At 35.5% G+C, this 22,303-nt stretch overlaps 3 protein-coding genes and 1 non-coding gene across 4 annotated transcripts in view; 2 read left to right on the forward strand and 2 right to left on the reverse strand.

Annotated features, from left to right (window-relative positions):
* Positions 1 to 9,145, reverse strand: part of LOC141686088 (uncharacterized) — a 29,587-nt gene extending 20,442 nt beyond the window's left edge. The window contains exons 1-7 of the mRNA XM_074491148.1: positions 9,090 to 9,145; positions 8,934 to 9,009; positions 8,214 to 8,276; positions 7,349 to 7,452; positions 7,193 to 7,268; positions 6,687 to 6,773; positions 6,244 to 6,393 (exon numbers count right to left, since the gene is read on the reverse strand). Of these exons, the coding sequence (XP_074347249.1) occupies positions 6,244 to 6,393; positions 6,687 to 6,773; positions 7,193 to 7,268; positions 7,349 to 7,452; positions 8,214 to 8,276; positions 8,934 to 9,009; positions 9,090 to 9,145 (612 nt within the window). The remainder of the gene's footprint in view (positions 1 to 6,243; positions 6,394 to 6,686; positions 6,774 to 7,192; positions 7,269 to 7,348; positions 7,453 to 8,213; positions 8,277 to 8,933; positions 9,010 to 9,089) is intronic.
* Positions 9,146 to 11,296: 2,151 nt separating this feature from the next.
* Positions 11,297 to 15,013, forward strand: LOC141707062 (putative galacturonosyltransferase 10). The gene is made up of 2 exons (XM_074510031.1): positions 11,297 to 11,555; positions 13,269 to 15,013. Exons 1-2 carry the CDS (start codon positions 11,406 to 11,408, stop codon positions 14,718 to 14,720), a joined length of 1,602 nt encoding a protein of 533 aa, XP_074366132.1. The 5' UTR covers positions 11,297 to 11,405; the 3' UTR covers positions 14,721 to 15,013.
* A 156-nt stretch (positions 15,014 to 15,169) lies between these two features.
* TRNAD-GUC (transfer RNA aspartic acid (anticodon GUC)) lies at positions 15,170 to 15,241 on the forward strand. The gene has a single exon. It is a non-coding gene; the product is annotated as a tRNA-Asp (tRNA).
* An 86-nt stretch (positions 15,242 to 15,327) lies between these two features.
* LOC141707063 (beta-glucuronosyltransferase GlcAT14A-like) lies at positions 15,328 to 17,636 on the reverse strand. The gene is made up of 4 exons (XM_074510032.1): positions 16,815 to 17,636; positions 16,363 to 16,438; positions 16,147 to 16,262; positions 15,328 to 15,964 (listed from the first exon to the last, which is right to left on the reverse strand). The coding sequence occupies exons 1-4, from the start codon at positions 17,428 to 17,430 to the stop codon at positions 15,453 to 15,455; spliced, it is 1,320 nt and encodes a 439-aa protein (XP_074366133.1). The 5' UTR covers positions 17,431 to 17,636; the 3' UTR covers positions 15,328 to 15,452.
* Between the last annotated feature and the right edge of the window lie 4,667 nt (positions 17,637 to 22,303).

Raw genomic sequence — 22,303 nt, forward strand, 5'->3', positions numbered from 1 at the left:
TCAATCTGGGTTCATCTATGAGAAGAACAATTTCATAGCTTTGGTAGAAAAGAATGAAGCCCATTCAGACTATCACAAAATGATGGACTTCATCAAAAACTGTAAACTTAGCTATGCAATGCTGGAAGCCCCAACGATTTACTGTGAAGTAGTTGAGGAGATTTGGACAACTGCTGAGTTCAACTCCATAGATATGACTATCTCCTTCACTCTCAAAGGTAAAAATCACTGTATTAACTGTGATGATTTACAAGCATGTTTTAAATTACCTGAGAACAATGCCATGACACCACACACTGATAATGATGTATCCAGCATGTTAGATTCCATAGGTTATTCTCTTAACTCTGCTAGTTTAGGGAGTATTAGAAGAAAAGGCCTTAGGAAAGAATGGAGTTTTCTTGGGGATGCCTTTATAAAGGTTTTCTCTGGGAAAATTAGTAATTTTGATGCCATAACTTCATCTCTTGTTAATATGCTCTATATGCTTGTTTCTGATAGGTATTTTAACTTTAGCAACTATGTGATGCTAGAATTGGGTACTAGATTAGGTAACAAAGCTAATAGACCTAATAACATCTATTATGCTAGATTCTTTATGTTATTGGCTAACCATGTTGCTGAAGGTTTGGTCATAATCAATGAGAATAATAAACTCAAGTGCTGGGCACAAGAGAAAAGAGTTCTTGCAGATTTATTGAGAATGGATCTCAACAGCAGTGTGCCATTGGTATATTTACCAATCATGAATGCACCTCAGGTAGGTGAGGTAATTGCTTCTACAACTCCTACTTCTTCCAACCCCTCTATTTCTTTATCTTCTAGTGTGGCCATGAAATCTGTGACAATGCCCCAACAGATTTCTACCAAGGTCACCAAAACTAAACTTTCAAAATCAAAGACAAAGAAAACCACCTCTGTTGTTTCTCAAAAGACAACAGTTGTAACACCAACCATTAACCCTGAGGGGAGTGAACAGGGTGTGAGTGGTGAGGGGAGGGGTGAACATCAAAGAAACCCCCAGGATAAGGAAGGAGAGTTAAGTGCTTCCCAAGCTAGCCAAGCCACAGTTTCTCAAAAAGCTGTGGTGGTTGAAAAGGTATCTAGCACATCCCTAGTTGCATCCTCCCAAAAGGATGTTACTATTGAAAATAGTTCCCAACCAGGAACACAGAACAAACGAGGGAGGGACACTGAAGCCAAACACTCACCAACAAAAGCTTTTATTAGAAGAAAGAAGGCTAGAACCCAATCTTCTACACAGGGTGCACACACTGCACAGATACATCCATCTGTATCTATGCCTTCTCAAACTCAGTTTGATGTGGCTCCAATAAATGTGGAGTCACAGCCCCATTCTCTCACAATAATCACACATCAATCACCAAACACTTCATCACCATCTCTGGATGTGGATATGTTATTCCCATCAATTCCTGATTCTCCCTCTTTACAACTCAGGGAGGAGCCCCACTCAAATACAGGTGATCATCATCTCTTAGATGATTTGTTGGATCACCCGCAAATTCTTTCAGATATAATTGAAGGATCTGTGTCACCACATCTCAAATCAATCTACACAGATTCAACAGTTATATCACTTTCAATTTCAACTTCTTTTCCTTCTTCAACGGATATCACTCATCCGTTGACAAGTGGTTGCTCTTCAACGGATAAGCTTAACAGCAGTTATCCGTTGATAACATCAGTTTCACCTTCAACGGATATTCCACATCCGTTGATAGTCTCTCCACACATAATTGAATCAATTCCAAGTGTAGAAGACATGAATACTGTGCAATCACTCTTAGGATTGAGGGAAGGGTGTGAAAATTTGAGTGAGAGGCTGGGTTGCTCCCAGGCAAAAGGAGAGATTGAGAGCTCAAAAATGCATGTTATTTCTTCCAGCATGGCAAAAGTAAGTGAGAGGAGTACCACCTTAGTAGGTGAAGGTGAGGGAGTGAGTTGTGTGAGCCAGGGGGAGCCCCTGATGCAAGAAAATAGAGAAAAAGAGAGAAAGGCAGGTACAGTAGATATAAGGGTGGAACCAGCCATTGCTATTGAGTCAATGATTGTGGATGATGCTGAAAAGGAAAGACAATTTCAGCAACATTACAAAGCTGTAATTGATAACATTTCCTTGGATGCTGACACTTTTACTCATCCTGTGTCAGCCTATCAAATGTTGGCTGCTCAGGGCAATGAGGAGGCAGAAAAGACACTACATCTAGTACACACAACAGAATCTCTTAAAAGGGATAAAGCTGCTATTAAAAAGATGCCTTCTACAGCTGGTGAGCCATCTGAGGAATTTGGAGTAAATTCTGATGATGATGACTCTGTTTCTTTTGATGAAAGCATGAACTTAGGGGGAGATGAAGGCCCTAGTTCAATTCCAAATCTACCTGAATGGGCTTTGACAAAGGAGTATAGATCAGGGGAATTCAATGTCTCCTTAGTCAAACAAATCAACACTATTCAACAGGCCATTCAGAACACTTCACATGCAAGTATCAAGGCTATCCTTCAAGCTCACCTGGACTCACTGCATCTCATGAAGTTGCAGCAAGTAAAGCAGAATCTAAGTATGGATGATCTCAAGAAGGATATTGCTGACTTGAAATCCTACAGTTCTGAAAAATTGGATTCAGTCATGCCCTATGGTACATTGCAGGACTTGGTTTTGAGATTGAAAAAGGAATCAGTTACTGAGAAAAGGCTGGCCAAGTTGGAAGACAGAGTTCAAGTTATTGAAGATTCTGTGGCCACCATTCTTCACAACCAACAATCTCAAACCAGTCTCCTAATGCAGCTGGCAAAAGCACAAGGCTTGACCCCTCTCCTTGATGATAACAAAAAGGGGGAGAGTAAAAGGGAAGGGGAAGGAGAGCCATCTACAAAAATCAAAATATCTAAAGTGCTAGTTCCTGCCATCACTACTTCTCCAATCATTCAAATCAAAGGAAAGCCTGATGGAATTGATTTGATTCAGCTAACAGCAGCTGAAATTCAAGTGAAAGAGCAAAGGAGGAGAATTGATGAAAGGTTGCAACTGTTGTTTGGCTCTACACAAGATAAATCAACATCTGTGAAATATAGCACAAAGATTGAACCAATCAACATGGAGCTCAAGCCAGTAGGGAGACATAAGGATGGAGAAGCTTCTTCCAAAGAACTACAAGCTATAATTCTCAAGCCCAATAAAAGATCCAATAAGGAATCTACAAAGAATCCTTTAAAAGAAGTGGACTTTCCTCCTCCAAAAGCTGATGAGAACAAGCTTTTAGGTAGGAGTATTGCTTATCTCAAAGAGACCATGGATGAGGCTGTAAGGAGAAATAGGGCTATTATCTCTAGAGAGGGAAAGAGCATATGTGTGATGCAAGGACATCCCAAATTCTCAATAGCCAAGAAGGAAGAAGTCAAGCAACTAAAGGCTGACAAAAGAGCACAAGCAAAGCTTGAACAACAGCTAAAGTCAAGTCAAGTTGAAGAAGAGAAAGAAATTGAAGTCAGGGGTGAAGACAAGATTGCAAACCTAGATGAGGTTTTTGGGAGTATATTTGGTGAGAGTATGGAAGAAAGAGAGGAATGGCAGAAGGGAAACAGAAGAAAGGCCAAGGCACATAGAAGGAGTGAAGATAATACTGAAGTAACCAGATCTATATCTAAACCACTACCTTCCATACCTGAACCTCTTGTTGCTAATCCCACTATAAACATCCATGGTGAACCAATCATTCCAAAAGAGGAACCTATTGATTGGGACACCATCACATGGCCTACCTTTCTAACCACTCTTCCACTACCAAAGAAACAGAAAAGAAAACCCAAATCTACACCTCCCATAACCTCTAAGAAATTCACTCAAAAACAAAAGCCTAAGCCTAAGCCATCCATTTCTAAAGATGATTATGTTCACATCTGTGACATAAAAGAAATCTCAGACATTGAACTCTATCTGGATGAGCTGGAGGATGTAAGAGGAATAGCTGCTTACAGACAGCTACCAGAGAGATTAGTGTTCAGATACAAAGGAGCTGGGGAAAGAACATGGCCTCTCCACAGGATTCTGAATGAAGGCTACTCTACCTTGATTAGAGTCTTTTCAGCTATACAAAAGGATTCTGGCTTTACCAGAACTGCCAAGACTGAAATTCTCAACAAGATTGCCAATATAAGGAAAACTTGGAGGGAGCCCAATGCTTTACCCAGGACTTTACTCATTCAAGAAAGGGGAATTACAATTCACAAATCACCTCATTGGTTGATGGAATTTAGAGATGATAAAGGAGTCAGAAGATTTTTCAGACTTGAAGACCAACTCAAGATTGCCAGCAATGAAACTCTCAAGGAAATGCAATCTAAGTTGGATATCAGTGTTGAAGATGAAGCTGAATTCTTCAGACAACTCCAACTCCAAATTGAGGAAAATGACAAAGGGCTAGGAAAGAAAACCAGGGAACAAAGAAGAAAAAGATGATTTGCTCAGGCTAAAGGAGTATCCTTGGAAATACTGTAAATCTTCAATTTCCTCCTAGTACATACATTTTTGCAGCATTTTCAAATTTCTACTTAGTTTCAATTCATATATCTGTTAAGTGTTTTGTTATCATCAAGTTAACCCTGAATTTATGCCTACAATTCTTATAGACATAAATAGGGGGAGATTGTTAGGAATATATGTGCATTAGTTTGATGATATGTTTAACAAAACACTTAAGTAGAAATTCAGTGTCTGTAGCCTCAACGGATAAGACCACTTTGGCTATCCGTTGATGGTGTAGCTTTACTTAGAAATAAGTCTAGTGTTGTAGCATATTTCAGTCTCTGTATTTAAGATGTAATTCTTAGATGTTGAGAGAAACTATGAGTCATGTTGACTACTAGAAGATATGCAGATAGGAAGGCCAATTGTAAATATTTCATGCCTTGTAATTTTGTATAAATGAAGTGGTATCAACGGATGACTTAAAGACCTTCAACGGATGAGAAGCTAAGCTTCAACGGATGTCTCTAAAGCTTCAACGGATAACATCCTTCAACGGATGAGTGCATCAACGGATGAAAGCTTCAACGAATGTTCTGTTGATTAACCGTTGATAAGTGGTAGTTGTACCTACAAACAGAGGCACGTGGGTGAACAGAGATAACTGAAATGTGGCAGCCTAATTTCAGGAACATCAGAAAAAGCAGCTGTTCTACTCTAGTATAAAGAGACATTAAGTCAACAAAGTACTGGAGTGAACTGGAGAAGAAACAAGTGGAGATCTTACTTTATTATTTTATATATCCTTGCCTTCACTTGTAAACTTGGTAACATATAAACCAAGAAGTAGCTAGTAATTAGAAAAGAATTTTTCCAGAGCTGTTTAGAAAAATCTTGAGAGAAAAATTATCTAGTTTGTACTAGGATGCAGCTGTGATCAAATTCTCAGATCACAGAATTTCTGAAATACCATCTCTGGTGGAACAACAAATCCACCAGAAAAGTTTTTAAAGGTTTATTGTGTTCTTTACATTTGTGTTTGAATATATATCTGTCTGTATCAGCTTAAAGCAATTCACACACTTGTTCATCTTGAACACACAGTCTTTATAAACTGCTCAAAACTTGAAAAAGTTTTGAGATTTACATTCAACCCCCCTTCTGTAAATCTCATTGTTAGTTCTCTAGAAATAACAATATTATTGCAAGTTTCCCACATCTCTGCTTTAGCATCATCATCAGTAGGGATCGTAACTGTACCTGTGACGAAACCGAGCTTCCTTTTGGAAGAAAGATTGATCTCCATCGAACGCCGCCATGCTCGATAATCTGATGAGCCTTGAAGCTTATCGACTTGAATGGAGTTGGCATTCTCTGAAGGATGAAGAAATAATGGTGTCATCATATCTTGATAAGTAACCCTGGCCGCCATGAAAGCTCAGAGAACACGAATTTTTAAAAGGAATGAATATCTCTTTAGCACTCAAGCTCTGATACCATGTTGAGTAACCAGCTCATCTAAAACCTTTAGGTGTTAGAGGAAGGCCCCAATAGGATCATATATTTAACATTAATATTATCATATCATAAATATCTTATTTTCTTCAAAATCAATATATTCAAAACACAACCTAATTTGCCATTAAACAAAGGCACACTCAATCAAATCTGATAAGAAACAACTTAAATCAACAACTAAATGTGTCCAACAACATAGATTTCAATTCAGTCACATATCAGCAACTAAGCAGTACCTGGATTTTCAGAGAGTGTGACACTTGTGGCTTTGATTGAAATTGACGTCCTCCCGGAGAAACATAGAACTTGCGCTGGTTTCCAACAGGTCCCCTGAACTGCATTGTCCATCCATCAGGTGCAAAATCAACAGAGTTATTTGTCTTGGCCTATGCAAATTAGTTGAGAAATATTAATAATACACAGTACATGAATATAACACACACAAACACACGATGAACTCAAATAACACACAAGTCTACGTGCAAATTATATGCCTAGAACTTAAAATCGTAAAATCGATTATAACATACCGAGAGAAATTGAACACACTAAATTTAACATAATTAACAAAGAGAAATTTAAAATTAATTATTGAGAGAGAGTTCGTTCGTATGTGTGAGAGTAAGAGAGATTTGTTTATCAAGTAATAGAAAATTTTAGTGAAACAAATATTTCTTACAGGATGGAGAACAAAAGCACCATCAGGAGGAGACTTGTAGTCCGGATCCAAAGATACGGTCACAGCTGAATTCAAGAAGCTATTACGCTGTAATCACAAAGGTCACACATGTATATTTTAGAATTCAACAAATTAAATGTACATTTACAAAACGAAAAAGAAAGGGGAAAATCATGTCTTTTACGAAGTGGTATGTTTTTCTTAATACTTTCAAGTCCCAACCACGCAAGCTAGACATAAATATGAATTTTTATTGTTTTCCAGAAGCAGGCCTTTGAGGTGGTTCAAGTGTTCAACTATGACGGTACGAAACAGAAACTAGCTTTAAGATTGAATGCTACCTCAATATGGCACAAAAAATTATCTACATACATCAAAATTCTAATTTCTAATAAAATTCATGGACTGTAAGTCCTTCCCCCCTATGGTAAGAAATGTCAATAAGGTGTTTCAAAATATTGGAATAACATGTTTCTATGGAAAAGAATTATCAAAAGCTTAATTACCGAAAGTAGAACTGCACTTTCAGCGCCTCCGACATCCTTAAAGGTGACAAAAGCTACCTGAGCCTGCTCATCATCGCTGCATATGTTTCACATGTCACAAATCTCCACGAAACTGGGAAATATCTAATAGAAATTTGAATCATCATGTCTACTAACCTTTGCATCGCAACATGAAGGATATCACCAGAAGAAGAAAAGAACTCTCGAACATCTTGCACAGTAGCTCGAAGAGAAATATTGCTAACTTTGACACTTTTCATCTACAAAAGATACATGACTTGACATGTAGAAGGAAGTTTGTGCAATTAACTAAACAAGATTTACTAAACACAACCAATAGAGCCTCACCCTCCTTAATTCACATGAATAAACCTAATTGATTTAATCTGGTAGAAATTTTCAATCCAATATGTGTAGCAGTATACCAAACAAACATTGTTGCACAAAGTGGCAACATGTAGCTTACCTGAACTTAACAATTAACTTTTGGAGAATCAAAAAAACCAAGGAAATAACGAAACTTTGCAAACCAATATAATATAGATAAAGCACCCGAATCTAACTTTTCTCAATGTATTGAAAAACAAGAAAGTTTTCTTAAAGCACTTAAACTAATAACACCGTATATCTAACAAATCCACATTCAAATTAAATGTAATATCGACTACATTTGACTAAATATACACTCGATCTAATCATATATTACTCATTTACCTTTTTTCAAAGTCCAATGAATTAAATACATAGTAAAATACACACATTAATACATCATCGTATCATTAATATCTTATTTTCTTCAAATTCAATAGATTCAAAATACAACCTAATTTCGCATTAAGCAAAAGCATACTCCGAAATGTACCGAGAGAAGTAGACCACAACTAATTTAACACACATTAACAAACATCAATTGACGAGAGTTCAAAATAATTACCACCGCCTAAGAAAATTATTCATTTATCAAATAAAAGAAAATTTTGGAGAAACAAATATTACTTATAGTGAGGGGAACAAAAGCAACATTGGGAGACTCGTAGTCTGGATCCAGAGCTACAATAACAACTGAATTAATAATTGTTTCAGCCTGGAATGAAGAGAAAACAATTAGACTTTCATAAATACATAAATGTTACAACACAAATCATATATCTCTAAACGGTTCAACTAAAGTGAACTAGACTTCAAGAAACTATTACATTGAAATCACAAAAGTCCCATCACACGTATATTATAATTCGAAAAATTAAATGTTGATTTACAAAACGGAAAAGAAAGGGAAAAAATCATGTCTCTTACGGAGTGGTATGTGCTCTTATTTTATATATCTAATTTTTTTTGTTTTCCGGAGGAAATAGACCATTGAGGTGGTTCAAGTGTTCAACTATAACGGTAAGAAATAAAATTGGCTTTAAGATTTAATGTTACCTCAATTCGGCATTAATACTTTCAAGTCCCAACCACGCAAGCTAGACATAAATCTGAATTTTTATTGTTTTCCAGAAGCAGGCCTTTGAGGTGGTTCAAGTGTTCAACTATGCCGGTACGAAACAGAAACTGGCTTTAAGATTGAATGCTACCTCAATATGGCACAAAAAATTATCTACATACATCAAAATTCTAATATCTAATGAAATTCATAGACCGTAAGTCCTTCCCCCTATGGTAGGCAATGTCAATAAGGTGTTTCAAAATATTGGAATAATATGTTTCTATAGAAAAGAATGATCAAAAACTTAATTACCGAAAGTAGAACTGCACTTTCGGCGCCTCCGGCATCCTTAAAGGTGACAAAAGCTACCTGAAACCGCTCATCATCCCTGCACATATATCACATGTCACAACTCTCCACGAAACTGGGAAAGATCTAATAGAAATTTGAATCATCATGTCTACTAACCTTTGCATCGTAACATGAAGGATATCACCAGAAGAAGAAAAGACACCAAATTTCATGTAATTTTTGGTATAACTTTAAAATAATGTAATTTTTAGAATTGGGTTGGATGAGAGTTTTACACTAAAATGAAGTAAAAATATATTTTTTAGAGTTTGCTTGGCAATGGTCTTATAAACGGCTATTAAAAGTTGAAAATTGAAAACTGGATTTGTATGCAGTGGTTTTTATGTATACTTATAAATTAAAAAATATATTATTTATGAATCAAGCTTTAAAAATTATTATTTTATTCAAAAATTTTGAATATTATTTAAATATTTCACAAAAATATTATAAAATATCTTACTTTTAGAAACATGTTTAGTTTGCAGAATATTTTTTCGACTCTCAGAATATACATATATTTTTACTTTAAATTTAATTTTTTTTCAACAATTTCAATGAATTATTAATATTTGTAAGACATGTCTCGCAAATTAATATATTTTTAATATTTTTAATTACAAAGTATAAATGATCTCCTCGTTCTCCGACCAAATACGGGTTTTCATGGAATTTTTTTCAGTAGAGATAAAATTATTAGAACAATAATTTGTTTTTACATTATATTTCATTTTAAAATATTGTGTGCCGAGTGCATCCGGAGTGGCGGCTGCGAGTTCCCTACGATAAAAAAAAGTAACCTATAATTTAAAATGAATAATTGACTTATAAGTGATAAGTAAATAAATATTTATAAGTTATATAAGTGTTTGGATAATTTTACTTATAAGTCATAATTTTTATTACTTAAATGAATCAAAATAAATAATTTTTTAATATAATTATCTTAATTCGTGATTTTTGGATTAGAAAAAAAATTACAAACATATATTTAAAACAAATTTAATAAAAAAGTGAATATATCAAAATAATTTTAGAAGAAATATGTCGTTACTAACATTCAACTTATCAACTTATAAGTTATTTATTCGACTTATAAATTGGGTCGATAAACACTCGTCGATAAGTAATTACGGTAAGCAGCTTAAAAGTTTTTTTTTGCCAATCAGGCCCTATATTTTTTATCGTTTATTAAATTTTTCTAAAATTTTTACATAATTGCCTTCGGGTAGATAGTAATTTATAAACAATTAAAATATTAACCTAACAACTTTTGGCATGATTATATCTGAATATTTTATTTTACCGATGTTTGAGAGTTTAAAATAAGGTTGGTAAATATAATTGATTCTAAAAAATCGAATAAAGGGACACTTGTGTTTAAATAATTTTAGATTAGTAATTTTAAATCAGTTTTATAAAAATTGATAATTTGAAGAGGTCGGTTTGATACCGATCTATGATTGATCGGAAAAATTGATAATTAATCGGGAGGATTAGTTTAAGAAAAAATAGGAGGTGTTTTAATATTTTAAATTAAAATTAATTTTTATATCCTTATTTTAATTTATAAGTAATATATAGATATTTATCATATAATATTATAAAATTTATAGTTATTGAAATTAATTTAAATTTTATTATATATATAATAATTTATTTGCAATATATCGATTAATAATAATATACATGAATTAATTCGATTTAAAAAATTGGACAGCGTACCTTACAGATGATTAATCGAGGATTAATCGATAAAATCTGGAATCAAATCGATCACATACCTTGCATCGAAATTCAACAAACACATTATCATATTGTCGCTGAATCCTTTTTTTTGGATAATCAATCAAGCGATTTTTTGAAAAGATGTGTACATGTTATAATACTCCAATTGTTATTTTGAGCAATTGATCGTGAATGTATAATCACAAAAACCTCTATCAATATCATGAAAATCCCGTATATTCGCAATGTCGAATAAAATAACAAGATAAATTAAAATAAAAATTAAACTCTCATAATTAATGAGAGATCAAACAAATCCTGTATAAATAGGGAACTTAAAGAAAAATGAAACTTAATCAAAAAAATGAATACAAAAATTGGGATTTCATCTATAAAATCGATGGAAACACTTAAAAATTTTTTTAGGGTAGTGAATGAATCGATAGAAGGGCGGGGTTTTTTTTTGTTATACAACTTCCTTTATATATTTTTATTATTTACCCCCAAACGAAATTTTTAAAATAAAATAAATAAAAATATCTTGATCTCACTTGAGTTGAGTTAGTTAAAAACCAAGTGATCCTACTAATAATTGGCCTAATTGCCTACTCAACACCGACCATACTTCCCCCACTACATATATCTAATCATTCCTACATTTTTCCCACTGAAAAGCTCCGGCGTTGAGTTCATTTCTGATCAAAAATGGGGCGGAGAGGACAGGAATTCCGGCGAACTGGCCGCCGGAGACTATCAAATGTATTCTGGTTCACATTATGTGGTCTTCTAATCTTGCTTTTCATCGTCTTGCTCACTCGTGACACCACTTCTTCATCCAGATCTGTGTTGGATAAGGTCATTTTCTTGGTTCTTGGTTCTTGATTGTTAATTGTTGTGTTTATAGCTGAAAGTTTTGATCTTTTTTTGAATCTGAGATGGGTTTTGTGTGTTCTTGAGATGGGCTAATGTGGGTTTTGTTTGATGGGTCATTTTGTATTGTTGTAAAGCATTTGACTTTACTATTGGTCCACGAAGAGTTTGACTTTTTTATACTTATAGTTGGTATTTTGTTGTTTCGAAATGGTGATCTTGTTAGTGTGTTGATATTAGCACACTTGAATGTGATTGATATGTTTGAGGGTTGTTAGCGGAAAATAGGAATAGTTATGTGATATTGCTTTTGCTTAAACGATTATGATTACGATTGGTAGTGGAGGGGGGTTGCTTAGTTACATAAAGTAGTACTTAAGGATGAGTTGTGCATTGTTTTGGAAGCAATATTGTAGGCTGCAGGGTGTCAACTGTCAAGGACGGGACATCGATTCAGGTTTGGCAATAGGGGTTTGGGACATGTGTGTGTATGAGAGGTAAAAATGATGTAATCTATAATGCGATTTGCATAGTAGCCGGTAAAATGTAATGAATGATGGTGATAGATGAGATTAAATATAAAGTTAGTTTATGTGTCTAGCAAAGTTGCAGTACTTTTCTTCTACTAATAGTTTAATTTGTTGCACATTTATTAAATTGATTGTGAAAGATTGATTTTGAATGAGATAAGCCTGGAGAGTCAGGTATATAGGGAATTTTATAGAGCAGAGAACGTCTGGCTCCATTTTATCCAGCAAATCTGACCTTTTACAGCACTGTCATTCCTTATAAATAATGTACAAGGAAAATTGACTTTCAGCTAATTGGAACTGTGTTATGCTGGTGTTCAAGATATAGTAATCATTCCGTTCAGGTTTGGGCTCCTGCGGTTCTTGTTTAAAGATATTGGGGGAGATAACTAGCTGACCACTCTTCAAATAAGCATATCAAATATGTCTAACTAAAGCAAGCAAGGTGAATATTTATAAGGTTGTCTAGTAGGGTGTAAATATTATAAAAATTGAACAATGTGAGACCTTATTCATCATAGAGATGGTTCATAAACTCCTTCTGGTGATGTTTAGATTTTCAGTTAGTCCACCAATACACAGTTTCAAGAAGCTTTCTGTTATGCAAATAAGTTAGGCAAAGCCTTATGGGACCCTTTCGTCTTCGTAGTGTGCCCCCCGCTTCCCCCCAAAAAAACCACACATACACAAATTTGTTAAAAAAACCCGTTGACTATGCCATGGTGTCTGGCATTTGGCTTTCTCTGACACTGTTGAGGGTTTTATTAGTGTTTGTTCTACAATGAAGAAGAGACAGCTTTTAAGTTGCAGAAAATTTACGAGATGAACACACAGTAATCAGAGATAATTTACCTTCCCCCCTCCATCTATGAAACCAGATAGTAGAAAACAAGCAGAACCAAAGAAATCTACTCTACATGTCAATAGTGTCACTACGGGTAAACAATTAAATAACACCTTTTTCCCAGGTGTTTAAACACCCTGGTTGATCCTTGCACATTACTTTTTATTCTATTCAATTATGAAGTCGGTGTTATATTTGGAACTTTGAGGTGAGGTTTTAATTTAACTGATTGTTTTTATTTGGTAGGCCACCATACTTGTGCGTTGTCACTTATTCCTTTTTAAGGATATTAGATATTCATACTTGAGCTCGTTTCTTTTGCAGAAATCTTACAGGCAAGACAGGATTCTAGAAGGTCTTAACATTACAGATGAAATGTTGAGTGCTGATTCAGTTACAAGGAAACTTAGTGATCAAATTGCACTTGCAAAGGCATTTGTAGTAATTGCAAAAGAAAGCAACAACCTCCAATTTGCTTGGGAATTAAGTGCCCAGATTCGTAATTCACAGGTCCTCCTTTCTAATGCTGCTCTTAGACGAGTTCCTTTGACGAACAGCGAATCAGAAGTCGCTATTCGTGACATGGCGTTATTGTTATACCAAGCTCAGCAGCTCCACTATGACAGTGCAACCATGATCATGAGAATGAAAGCCAAAATTCAGGGTCTTGAAGAACAGAAAAATTCAGTGAGTGAGAAGAGCTCCAAATATGGGCAGATAGCAGCCGAGGAAGTCCCGAAGAGTCTATACTGCCTTGGTGTTCGGCTGACAACAGAATGGTTCAAAAACTCAAATATACAGAAAAGACTCAAAGAGAAAATACAAGTAGCCACGAGACTGAGAGATAACAGTATGTATCATTTCTGTGTCTTCTCTGACAACATTCTTGCAACATCGGTTGTGGTAAATTCAACTGCTTTAAATTCCAAAAATCCTGAGAAGGTAGTCTTTCATCTCGTAACTGATGAAGTGAATTATGCTGCAATGAAGGCGTGGTTCTCTATGAACAGTTTCAGAGGAGTAACTGTTGACGTACAAAAGATAGAGGAGTTTAGATGGCTAAATGCTTCCTATGTTCCTGTTCTTAAGCAGCTCCAAGACTCTGAAACTCGAAGTTACTACTTTTCTGGCAACAATGATGGTGGCAAGACTCCAATAAAGTTTCGAAACCCTAAATATCTATCCATGTTAAATCACCTTAGGTTCTATATCCCAGAAGTATTTCCTTCACTTGACAAGATAGTTTTCCTTGATGATGATGTTGTCGTACAGAAGGATCTATCACCTCTATTCTCCATAGATCTAAAGGGCAATGTTAATGGTGCTGTTGAGACCTGCATGGAGACGTTTCACAGATACCACAAGTACTTGAACTATTCTCACCCACTCATACGATCTCATTTTGATCCAGATGCTTGTGGATGGGCATTTGGAATGAATGTTTTTGACTTGGTTCAATGGAAGAAAAAGAATGTGACTGGAATTTACCACTATTGGCAAGAAAAAAATGTAGACCGCACCTTGTGGAAACTTGGGACACTACCCCCAGGACTTTTAACTTTCTACGGATTGACTGAGCCGTTAGCCCCTGCTTGGCATGTGTTGGGGCTAGGCTACACAAATGTTGATTCTCAGTTGATAGAAAATGGGGCTGTATTGCACTACAATGGGAACTCGAAGCCTTGGTTGAAGATAGGAATGGAGAAATACAAACCCCTTTGGGACAAATACATTGGTTACGACCATCCTCTGTTGCAGCAGTGTAATGTTCATTAAATTTCAAGATGAAAAGTTTGCATCAAGGAGTGAGGATGGTCTGTGTTGCGTTCCAGGGCGACTCAAGGAGAGGAGGTACCACGGGGCAAGTCGGAGCTGATGGTTTGTGATACTACTGTGATAATTAGTGAGATGTTGAGTTTCTATAGAAAAAAACAATCATGCTGGTGATTGTAACATGGTTAATTTATAGGTGGCCAAATTTCCTATTGTACAAATTTGAACACCATGGCTTAGTTAAAATTTCTTGTTGTAATATCATTATTAATTTATAATTATAATATTTTCATATACTTAAGCATGAAAGTGAAATTTTTAATTTGGCTCGAATGGTATTTGTGATCTTATTAACCAAACATTTAACCTCAGTTTATTCGAAGGAAATAGTAATCAGCAAATGCTTTGCTCCTTTTATAAATCCAAGCTGACAGATCTTGTGTCACAAATCGGTCGTTGTAGTATAGTGGTGAGTATATCCGCCTGTCACGCGGATGACCCGGGTTCGATCCCCGGCAACGGCGAGTTTTTTTGCTTTTTTTTGTACCTTGATTAATTTTTGGCAACTGAATTTTGCATGGAGCTGGGGAAAATAAGATGCAACAAACAATTTAAAACCAGTTTCAGATAAGCTTCAACAGCACCTTTGATGCCTCGAAGACTCTACAAATAGATGAAAGTTTTAGTATGCATTTCATTTATGAGAAAAATGCCCCCAAGTACGTGCTTAGGGGGTTATAGTTTACATTGCTTTTCTCGAAATTCCCTAGATAGAAGCTTTTTAATTAGCACTTTCAACCTCTCTGAACCAGGGCCTGGTTTAAACACGGAATCATCACCTACGGAGGAGCAAGGATCAACCCCGCCTTCTGAGCTACCTATGCACCATGATCCTGGGGCAAATCGATTATTACGCCCAAGAAGCTCTTTATCAATCTTGTCCAATACTGGATCATCCTTGTCAAACTTTCTGGCAAACGGAGCACTGCTATTTACCATATTGTCAAAATCTTTGATGGTCAAGGACTTGGGATGTTGCTTTGGAGGACTGTCCCAAGCAATGTAATGGAGATCATGGCTTATTGCAGTGTGACGATATGCTTCAGTGTTGCAGATAACTGTATGGAAATAGCCTTCTGGAGAGGAGATGAAATTTGTATAGTACATTAAGATAGTCCTAGGAAGACTATTCCATCCCCATATACAGTATTCGACGAACGATCTGCTAAGAATCGCCCAAGCTGAGCCTGCAGCAGTTATGAGGAGAAAATGCATAAAACATGAACTTGTCATAAACTTTAACAACCGCAGTTGATGTACATAAACTGATGAATGCACATTCTGCAAATAATTTAGACGAGTTAAACTAAGGATTTCAAATGTAGTGATAATCAACATATGCATATGTTACTGAGATTTTCTAATGTACCAGTAAACAACTTAAAAGAGGTCGGGACTGATCTGCGTTGGGTGGTCCAAAATATGCCAGATTTCTTCGACAAGTAAAGACCTGGATCAACTATAATCGGCTTTGCTCTGCGATTTCTGAAAGCAAAAGGACAACTGATAAGGCAATTGTATGCTTCTTTGCAAATGCAAGAACATGTAAGAGAAATCATATGTACTCATGTTAATGCCTACTTACAGTTTCCAACCACGTATCTTTGTGTGTTCAATAAAATTCAGATTTCTGGACATATTAGAGAAAACATGAAGCATGTCTGCACAATCAGACAACAAATTTAGACATGGCTAAGAAAAATCGAAGCTCATATCTATGCTTGTATGTGCATAACACAGTAATTAGTGATCTTCGCTACATCCTGTCATGTAATGGAATCAGTTCTACATGCAAGTCTTTAAATAATCATGAAATCATGAAACAGAATAGAAGTAATAAGGTTCCGAGACGTGTGTTCCAGTACAAAAGTATGATATTCGCAAGGGTCATCGAAAAAATATAATCCCAACTAAGCAACTATGGACTACTGTCTACTGCTACTAACACTATCACAATAATCTCAATGCATTCTAGATTTCATTGACAAGGGATATGTAGTATAAATCATGGTAATAGAAAATAGAATTGGAACTGACCATCTTGTGTCATAAGAGGATAATCTGAAGCGCTGAGGTTTATAAACCAGTCCCAGCTTGCGCTCTTCTTTAGCAAAATTGCAATTGCTTGAAGAGTAGTTGCAATCATTGTAGGCCCTCTATATGTCACCATATTGGACTTTTCCATCACATAAACATTATCAATTTCACGAAACAAGGGATCATTCTTCACCGACATTGTTAAGTCCAACATTTCACGTGGCAAAGCCTCAAGATCCAAGTGCAGTATATACTGATTTCTGGGATGATAAACAGCTTGCAAGGTTCTCATCATTCTTTGACCATCACCATTTGTGCCTGAAATAAGATAAGCAAATCTCGGTGCTTCTGTTTTTAAAACACTGCTGATTTCAGATAATCTGTTTAAATCTGATTCCACAAAATATCCACTTGTGTCAGACCTTGTAAATGAAGCAATGTCGAATTGATGTGGATCCCAAACAAAAGAGGATGAAAACATCAAAACACCAACAGATGTAAACAGAGTAATCAAGATAAATGAACTAGCAAGAAAAGGTTTAATCCACTTTCTATCCCTGAATATACTTCCAGAGTTAAAGTGACCAATTTTCCTCACCCTCGTAAACGGACTCATTCTCAAAATATAACAAATGATCGTTTTGAAAGAAAAATGTCTCAGACTTTTGGTAAAGATAAAGAGCTAGAATAGCACTGACTTCAAAGCTTGTTAACAAAAATGAAACTGCCTTAAAAAAATAGTAAAGTAGTAGTATACAAAGTCAGAATCAAGTGAACAATGGAATCCTGGCTATCACATTCCCCACAAACCATAAATTCATTGTCTCCAATAATGGTCCTCAATGTTGGTCACTCATAAATACACACATATATATATATGGAGAGAGTTAAAGACATTAATACAGAGACCAAGAGGGGGTTGAAAATGGAATAGTGACTAAATTTTCATGTACTGCATCCATTCAACTCAGGCAGTTTCAGTGAGTAATTACTAAGTTAAAACCATGCAAATTCACTTCTAGGTAAATACAGTAGTAGTAAAATACTAGAAATTATTTTTAATAAATCAGGTGTGACTCTGTCTTAACTATTATTATCCTTCCCATTTTACTTAATTAATTTTAAAAATGAACTTTGTTGAACTATTACTCCTTTGTCTTTCTTTTATTTCAAAGCAAACTTTTGTATAATTTTTTAGAGGTGGGTTTTATGGAGTTAAAATGTTTTTGGAGTCCTAGAGACTTACTTAAACACCGTTGGATTAACATTTTAATCAATGGTTCAGATTAAATGAAAATAATTCTATTTTTTTAAAAAAATATATTTTATATTGGGGCATTGTTCTGCATAACCATCAATTTCGATAGAAAACCCCGCGCCCATCATAGTCAACTAGATGGTTACAATTTATAATTTATCCACTAACCCATTGTACAGCTTCTTCTTGGAGATGGAAAGAGAGTGCATAACTAATTTCTTTGTGGATCAAAACTGAATTGCAGAACTGGAGCAGGCATGAGCGAAGGCATTTCAGTATTCATGTACACACTAAATTGCAATATCTCCTTCACGTACTGCACCTTTATATTGTTAATCCAATTCACTTTAATTTGATTAATGTACTTTTAAGTGAGTTTAGTGAGATTTAGTAAATGCATTAGTTTGTTAAATTTTGAAATTAAACATTGTTTTGTTTGGGTGTAATGAAGTACTGCACCTTTATGCGTAATTGATTATGTATTGTAGTTTGAGTTTAGCAAAATTTTAGTTTTGCAGTACTTTTTTTGGATAGATTGGAAAGTTTGGTGATTAGTTTTCTCTATAAAAACTGTAGACTAACACTTGGATACTCTTTCCATTACAGGGCGAATGAGGAGTGAGAGATTAATTAAAAGTCCTTGGTTGTACAGAGGGCCAAAGAAAAAGCATGTATACATTGACTTAAGTTCAGGATCAAGCAAAAGAACTGTTCAAAGATCTAATAAGGTGTACATGTACCGCAGTAATCATGACAGTAATGCATGTGTATTCGGTAAGAATGTAGTTGCAGGAAACAGTAGAGATGCTCTAGATAAAATAGACATGGGAGATGAAAGAAAAATCTTTAGACATGAGCAAAATTTTGACTTGAGTGATGAAGATGATGGTTTTGTTATCCCGGGTGAAATATTTGACAATAAATGTAAATCAGTTCCAGCAGATGATGGTATTAGGGACAGTAAGTTGACGCTGACACGAACAATGATGAAGACCGGTATGAACAGACGTATAAATGAGGTCCCCCAAGGCATACGTGGACTTAAATTAAAAAGTAGAAAAAAGACGAGGGGAGAGGAGGTTTTTACTTCATCTCTGGTATGTTGCAGAAATGATAAATTGCATGTTGTTACAAATCGGGTTAAATGGCAGTTAGGTCACTCAACTCACTACTAACTTTCAGTTGGGTCATCCAACTCAAAAAGCTTTCAGTCAACTCACAAATCTTTTTAAAATTTTCACATAGGTCACTTGTCGTTACAGACGTTAAATCTTGGATGGAAAAATGACTCAGCAGTCTGACATGGCTGATTTGTGGCATATGGACCTCATCTAACCCGACCCAAATATTAGAGAACCCAGTATAGCATCCCTCTTTTATAAATTATCCCCCTTTTATACAAAATTAGGGTTCATATCAAGCTCAAAGCATCTGCTATGTCCAGTACGAAAAGCAGTAGTTCGTCAGTTAGAAATCCGTTCGGAAGTAGTAGTAACTCATGGGCGGGTGGTAAACATTACGACCCTGATTTTGAATATCGTTTCAATGGTATCAAATGCAAGTGCGATCTTGTGGCACCATGTCAAGAAGCTTGGAAAGAAAGGACATTGGACCCGGGAAGAAGGTTTTTTGGTTGCAGTCAATGGAAGGCAAGTGTATTTTGCATTGTTATCTTGTTTAATCCTTAAATGTATTTAGCTAACTTGGCTTATAATTTGATTAGGATTCAAGGAAAAAATATAATTTTTTTCTATGGGCTGATCCTCCATACACCGATAGAGCAAGAGAAGTTGTTCAGGAATTGAAGGCAAAAGTGAGAGTCAAAGATGATCAACTGGAAAGAGCTATAGCAGAGTTACGTTTTGTCGAAAAAAAATATTGATTTTGAATGAAGAATGTATGTCACTTCGTAAGAAAAATGGTGAATTAACAAACAATGTTCTTAGTAACAAACTAGATGGTAGCAAAATGAAGAAGTTAGTATTGCTTATAATTATAGCTTGGTTTATTTTTAGGTTCTTCAAGTAATGGTGAACATTGGTTAGAATGTTCTTAGTGATTTCATGTAATTTGTACTTCCTTCATGTAATGGATGTTATCAATGTTATCAACATTTTGTTAGTAAAATATTCTACTCTACCCATGTTTCATAATATAAATGCACTGTGATGTGTGTTACCAATAAAAAGTTAGGCCAGAAATATGCAAATAACATAATATAGATTGAAATTGAACAATCATAAGATTCTCATTACAAAGAGTTTAGGTAGAACCTAATAAAGCTACATAATAAACTGGGAATATAAAATAATAAAGGGTCCTAAATAATAAAAGAGTCAAACTGTCAATGACAAAATGTCTCACAAGATTCCCATTACAAAATGTCTCAAAAGTAACATAAAATAATCACTTCTTTTTTGGTCTTGGAGGTGCAAAGGACTTGACAGACTTTCTTAGAGTTTTTTTCTTGGCTGATTGTGCAACTGTTGGAGGTGTTGATGCAGGTGGTGTGCATCCAGTACCGATGTGGTTCCCTAGACTTGGAGTTGGCATCTATGAAAAAACATAAAATATAAGTACATTATTACAATATGCAGCAAAAGTTTAAAAACTAAGAATACTTACAAATTTCATCCTTTGGTTAGGCCCAGGTTGTGGTTCTTTCATATTTTCCATTGTATCATTCATCAGTTCATCCTCACCGGTTAGGATTTCTTCTTGTTGCAACTGCATCTCTTCAGTTACTTCTTCCATAGCAGACTGCTCCTTTTGTGGTCTCCCCCTCTGCTTTTTTGGTCCCTCTGGATACAAGTATTTATCTGGGCATTTATCTCTCTTATGGCCTTCCTTCCTATAGCAGGACCACACAGCAGGATCCAATTGATTCATCTTCTCAAAGGCACCCTTGGAGACAGAAGCAAGTTCTTTCATGGCAGACTTAAAAGCTTGTGGGTGAGTTGCAGTAGATGCTCTCCAGAATGCATCACTAACTGCACCACTTGGATATTTTCCCTTCAAGTTAGCACCTAGATGTCGGGTGCAAAACCTGTGTTCCACCTGAGGTAATAATTTCTTAATAGCCTTGTCCAACCCCTGCATCCAGTCATATAACAAGTTAAAAAGTACATAAATTAAAGTCAAAAATTGAAGATATAGAATGAGAAGTTACCTTCTGTTGGTCAGAAATCAAAGTCTTTCTGTGTCCATCTTCAAGATATAGGTCTGCTATGAGAAGCTCTAGAAACCACTTCCAGGAGTCATAGTTTTCACTCTCTACCACTGCCATTGCAATAGGCATAATGCAGTTATTGCCATCCCTCCCTACTGCAGAGAGCAACTGTCCACCTGTAACTGTCTTTAGGAAGCAGTCATCCAGTCCTAAAACTGGTCTGCATTCATTTTTCCAAGCATTCTTCAAGGCAGCATAACATATGTATATTCTTCTAAATCTACTGACATCCCCTTACTGCAACCTAGTTGTAGAGATCTTCACAGTATTCTGTCTATTACTCCTAAGTATCTCTCCACCAAATTTTCTTAACTTTGCATAATGTTCAGCCATCTTCTCTACTACACCAGACAATGTTGCTTTCCTCACTCTACTACATTTAGCATCACATACATCAACCTTAAGTACCCTCTTGAACTCTTCTTGCATATCACATAATTTCCAGTTAGGATTTTTTCTTATCCTATCCCCAAACACTTCGACAAGGTACTTAGTAGTCACTAGCTTATTTTTATGGTTTCAAACACAATTATGGTCATTTACTATTGATTTTATCTGCCACCTGTCCTTATCTTTATCATATCCCAACCACATTTTAAATGGGTACCCATGTGCACACACAACTTGAACCCTTTTTAAATCATCATGTGCATACTGGTAAGGTCTACCAGTCTCCATTGAATTTGACCTTACTGCTTCTTTAAAGTCCTTTTTACAACCAAATATCTGACCAACTTAAAATTTTATGTCTTTGGCAGGTGTATGCACATTAAAAACCTCATCTACATATTTCATTTTATCATATCCAGGGGGGGATTAGCATAACAAAATTCTTCATCACTCTCCTCACTACTAGGATAAAAACCCATGTCTGACTCACTGTCTTCATTACTCTCATACATTTCATTCAAATTCGCTTCCCTCTCATGTTCATCCATCTTCTTTTTTTCTTCTCTACTGGATTTCCTAATCTCTACAAACTCATCATCACCATACTCCCTT

Source organism: Apium graveolens, chromosome 2, assembly GCF_009905375.1.
Source record: "Apium graveolens cultivar Ventura chromosome 2, ASM990537v1, whole genome shotgun sequence".
Taxonomy (NCBI): Eukaryota; Viridiplantae; Streptophyta; class Magnoliopsida; order Apiales; family Apiaceae; genus Apium; species Apium graveolens.

Excerpts from the sequence above, each read along its gene's own strand:
- LOC141707063 (XM_074510032.1), bottom strand. The coding sequence starts at position 17,430 with ATGAGTCCGTTTACGAGGGTGAGGAAAATTGGTCACTTTAACTCTGGA. Across the intron at positions 16,439-16,814 it reads TCCTCTTATGACACAAGATG|ACATGCTTCATGTTTTCTCT; the intron begins GTCAGTTCCAAT and ends CTGATTGTGCAG. Across the intron at positions 15,965-16,146 it reads CTCTTTTAAGTTGTTTACTG|GCTCAGCTTGGGCGATTCTT; the intron begins GTACATTAGAAA and ends TAACTGCTGCAG.
- LOC141707062 (XM_074510031.1), top strand. The coding sequence starts at position 11,406 with ATGGGGCGGAGAGGACAGGAATTCCGGCGAACTGGCCGCCGGAGACTA. Across the intron at positions 11,556-13,268 it reads CCAGATCTGTGTTGGATAAG|AAATCTTACAGGCAAGACAG; the intron begins GTCATTTTCTTG and ends TTTCTTTTGCAG.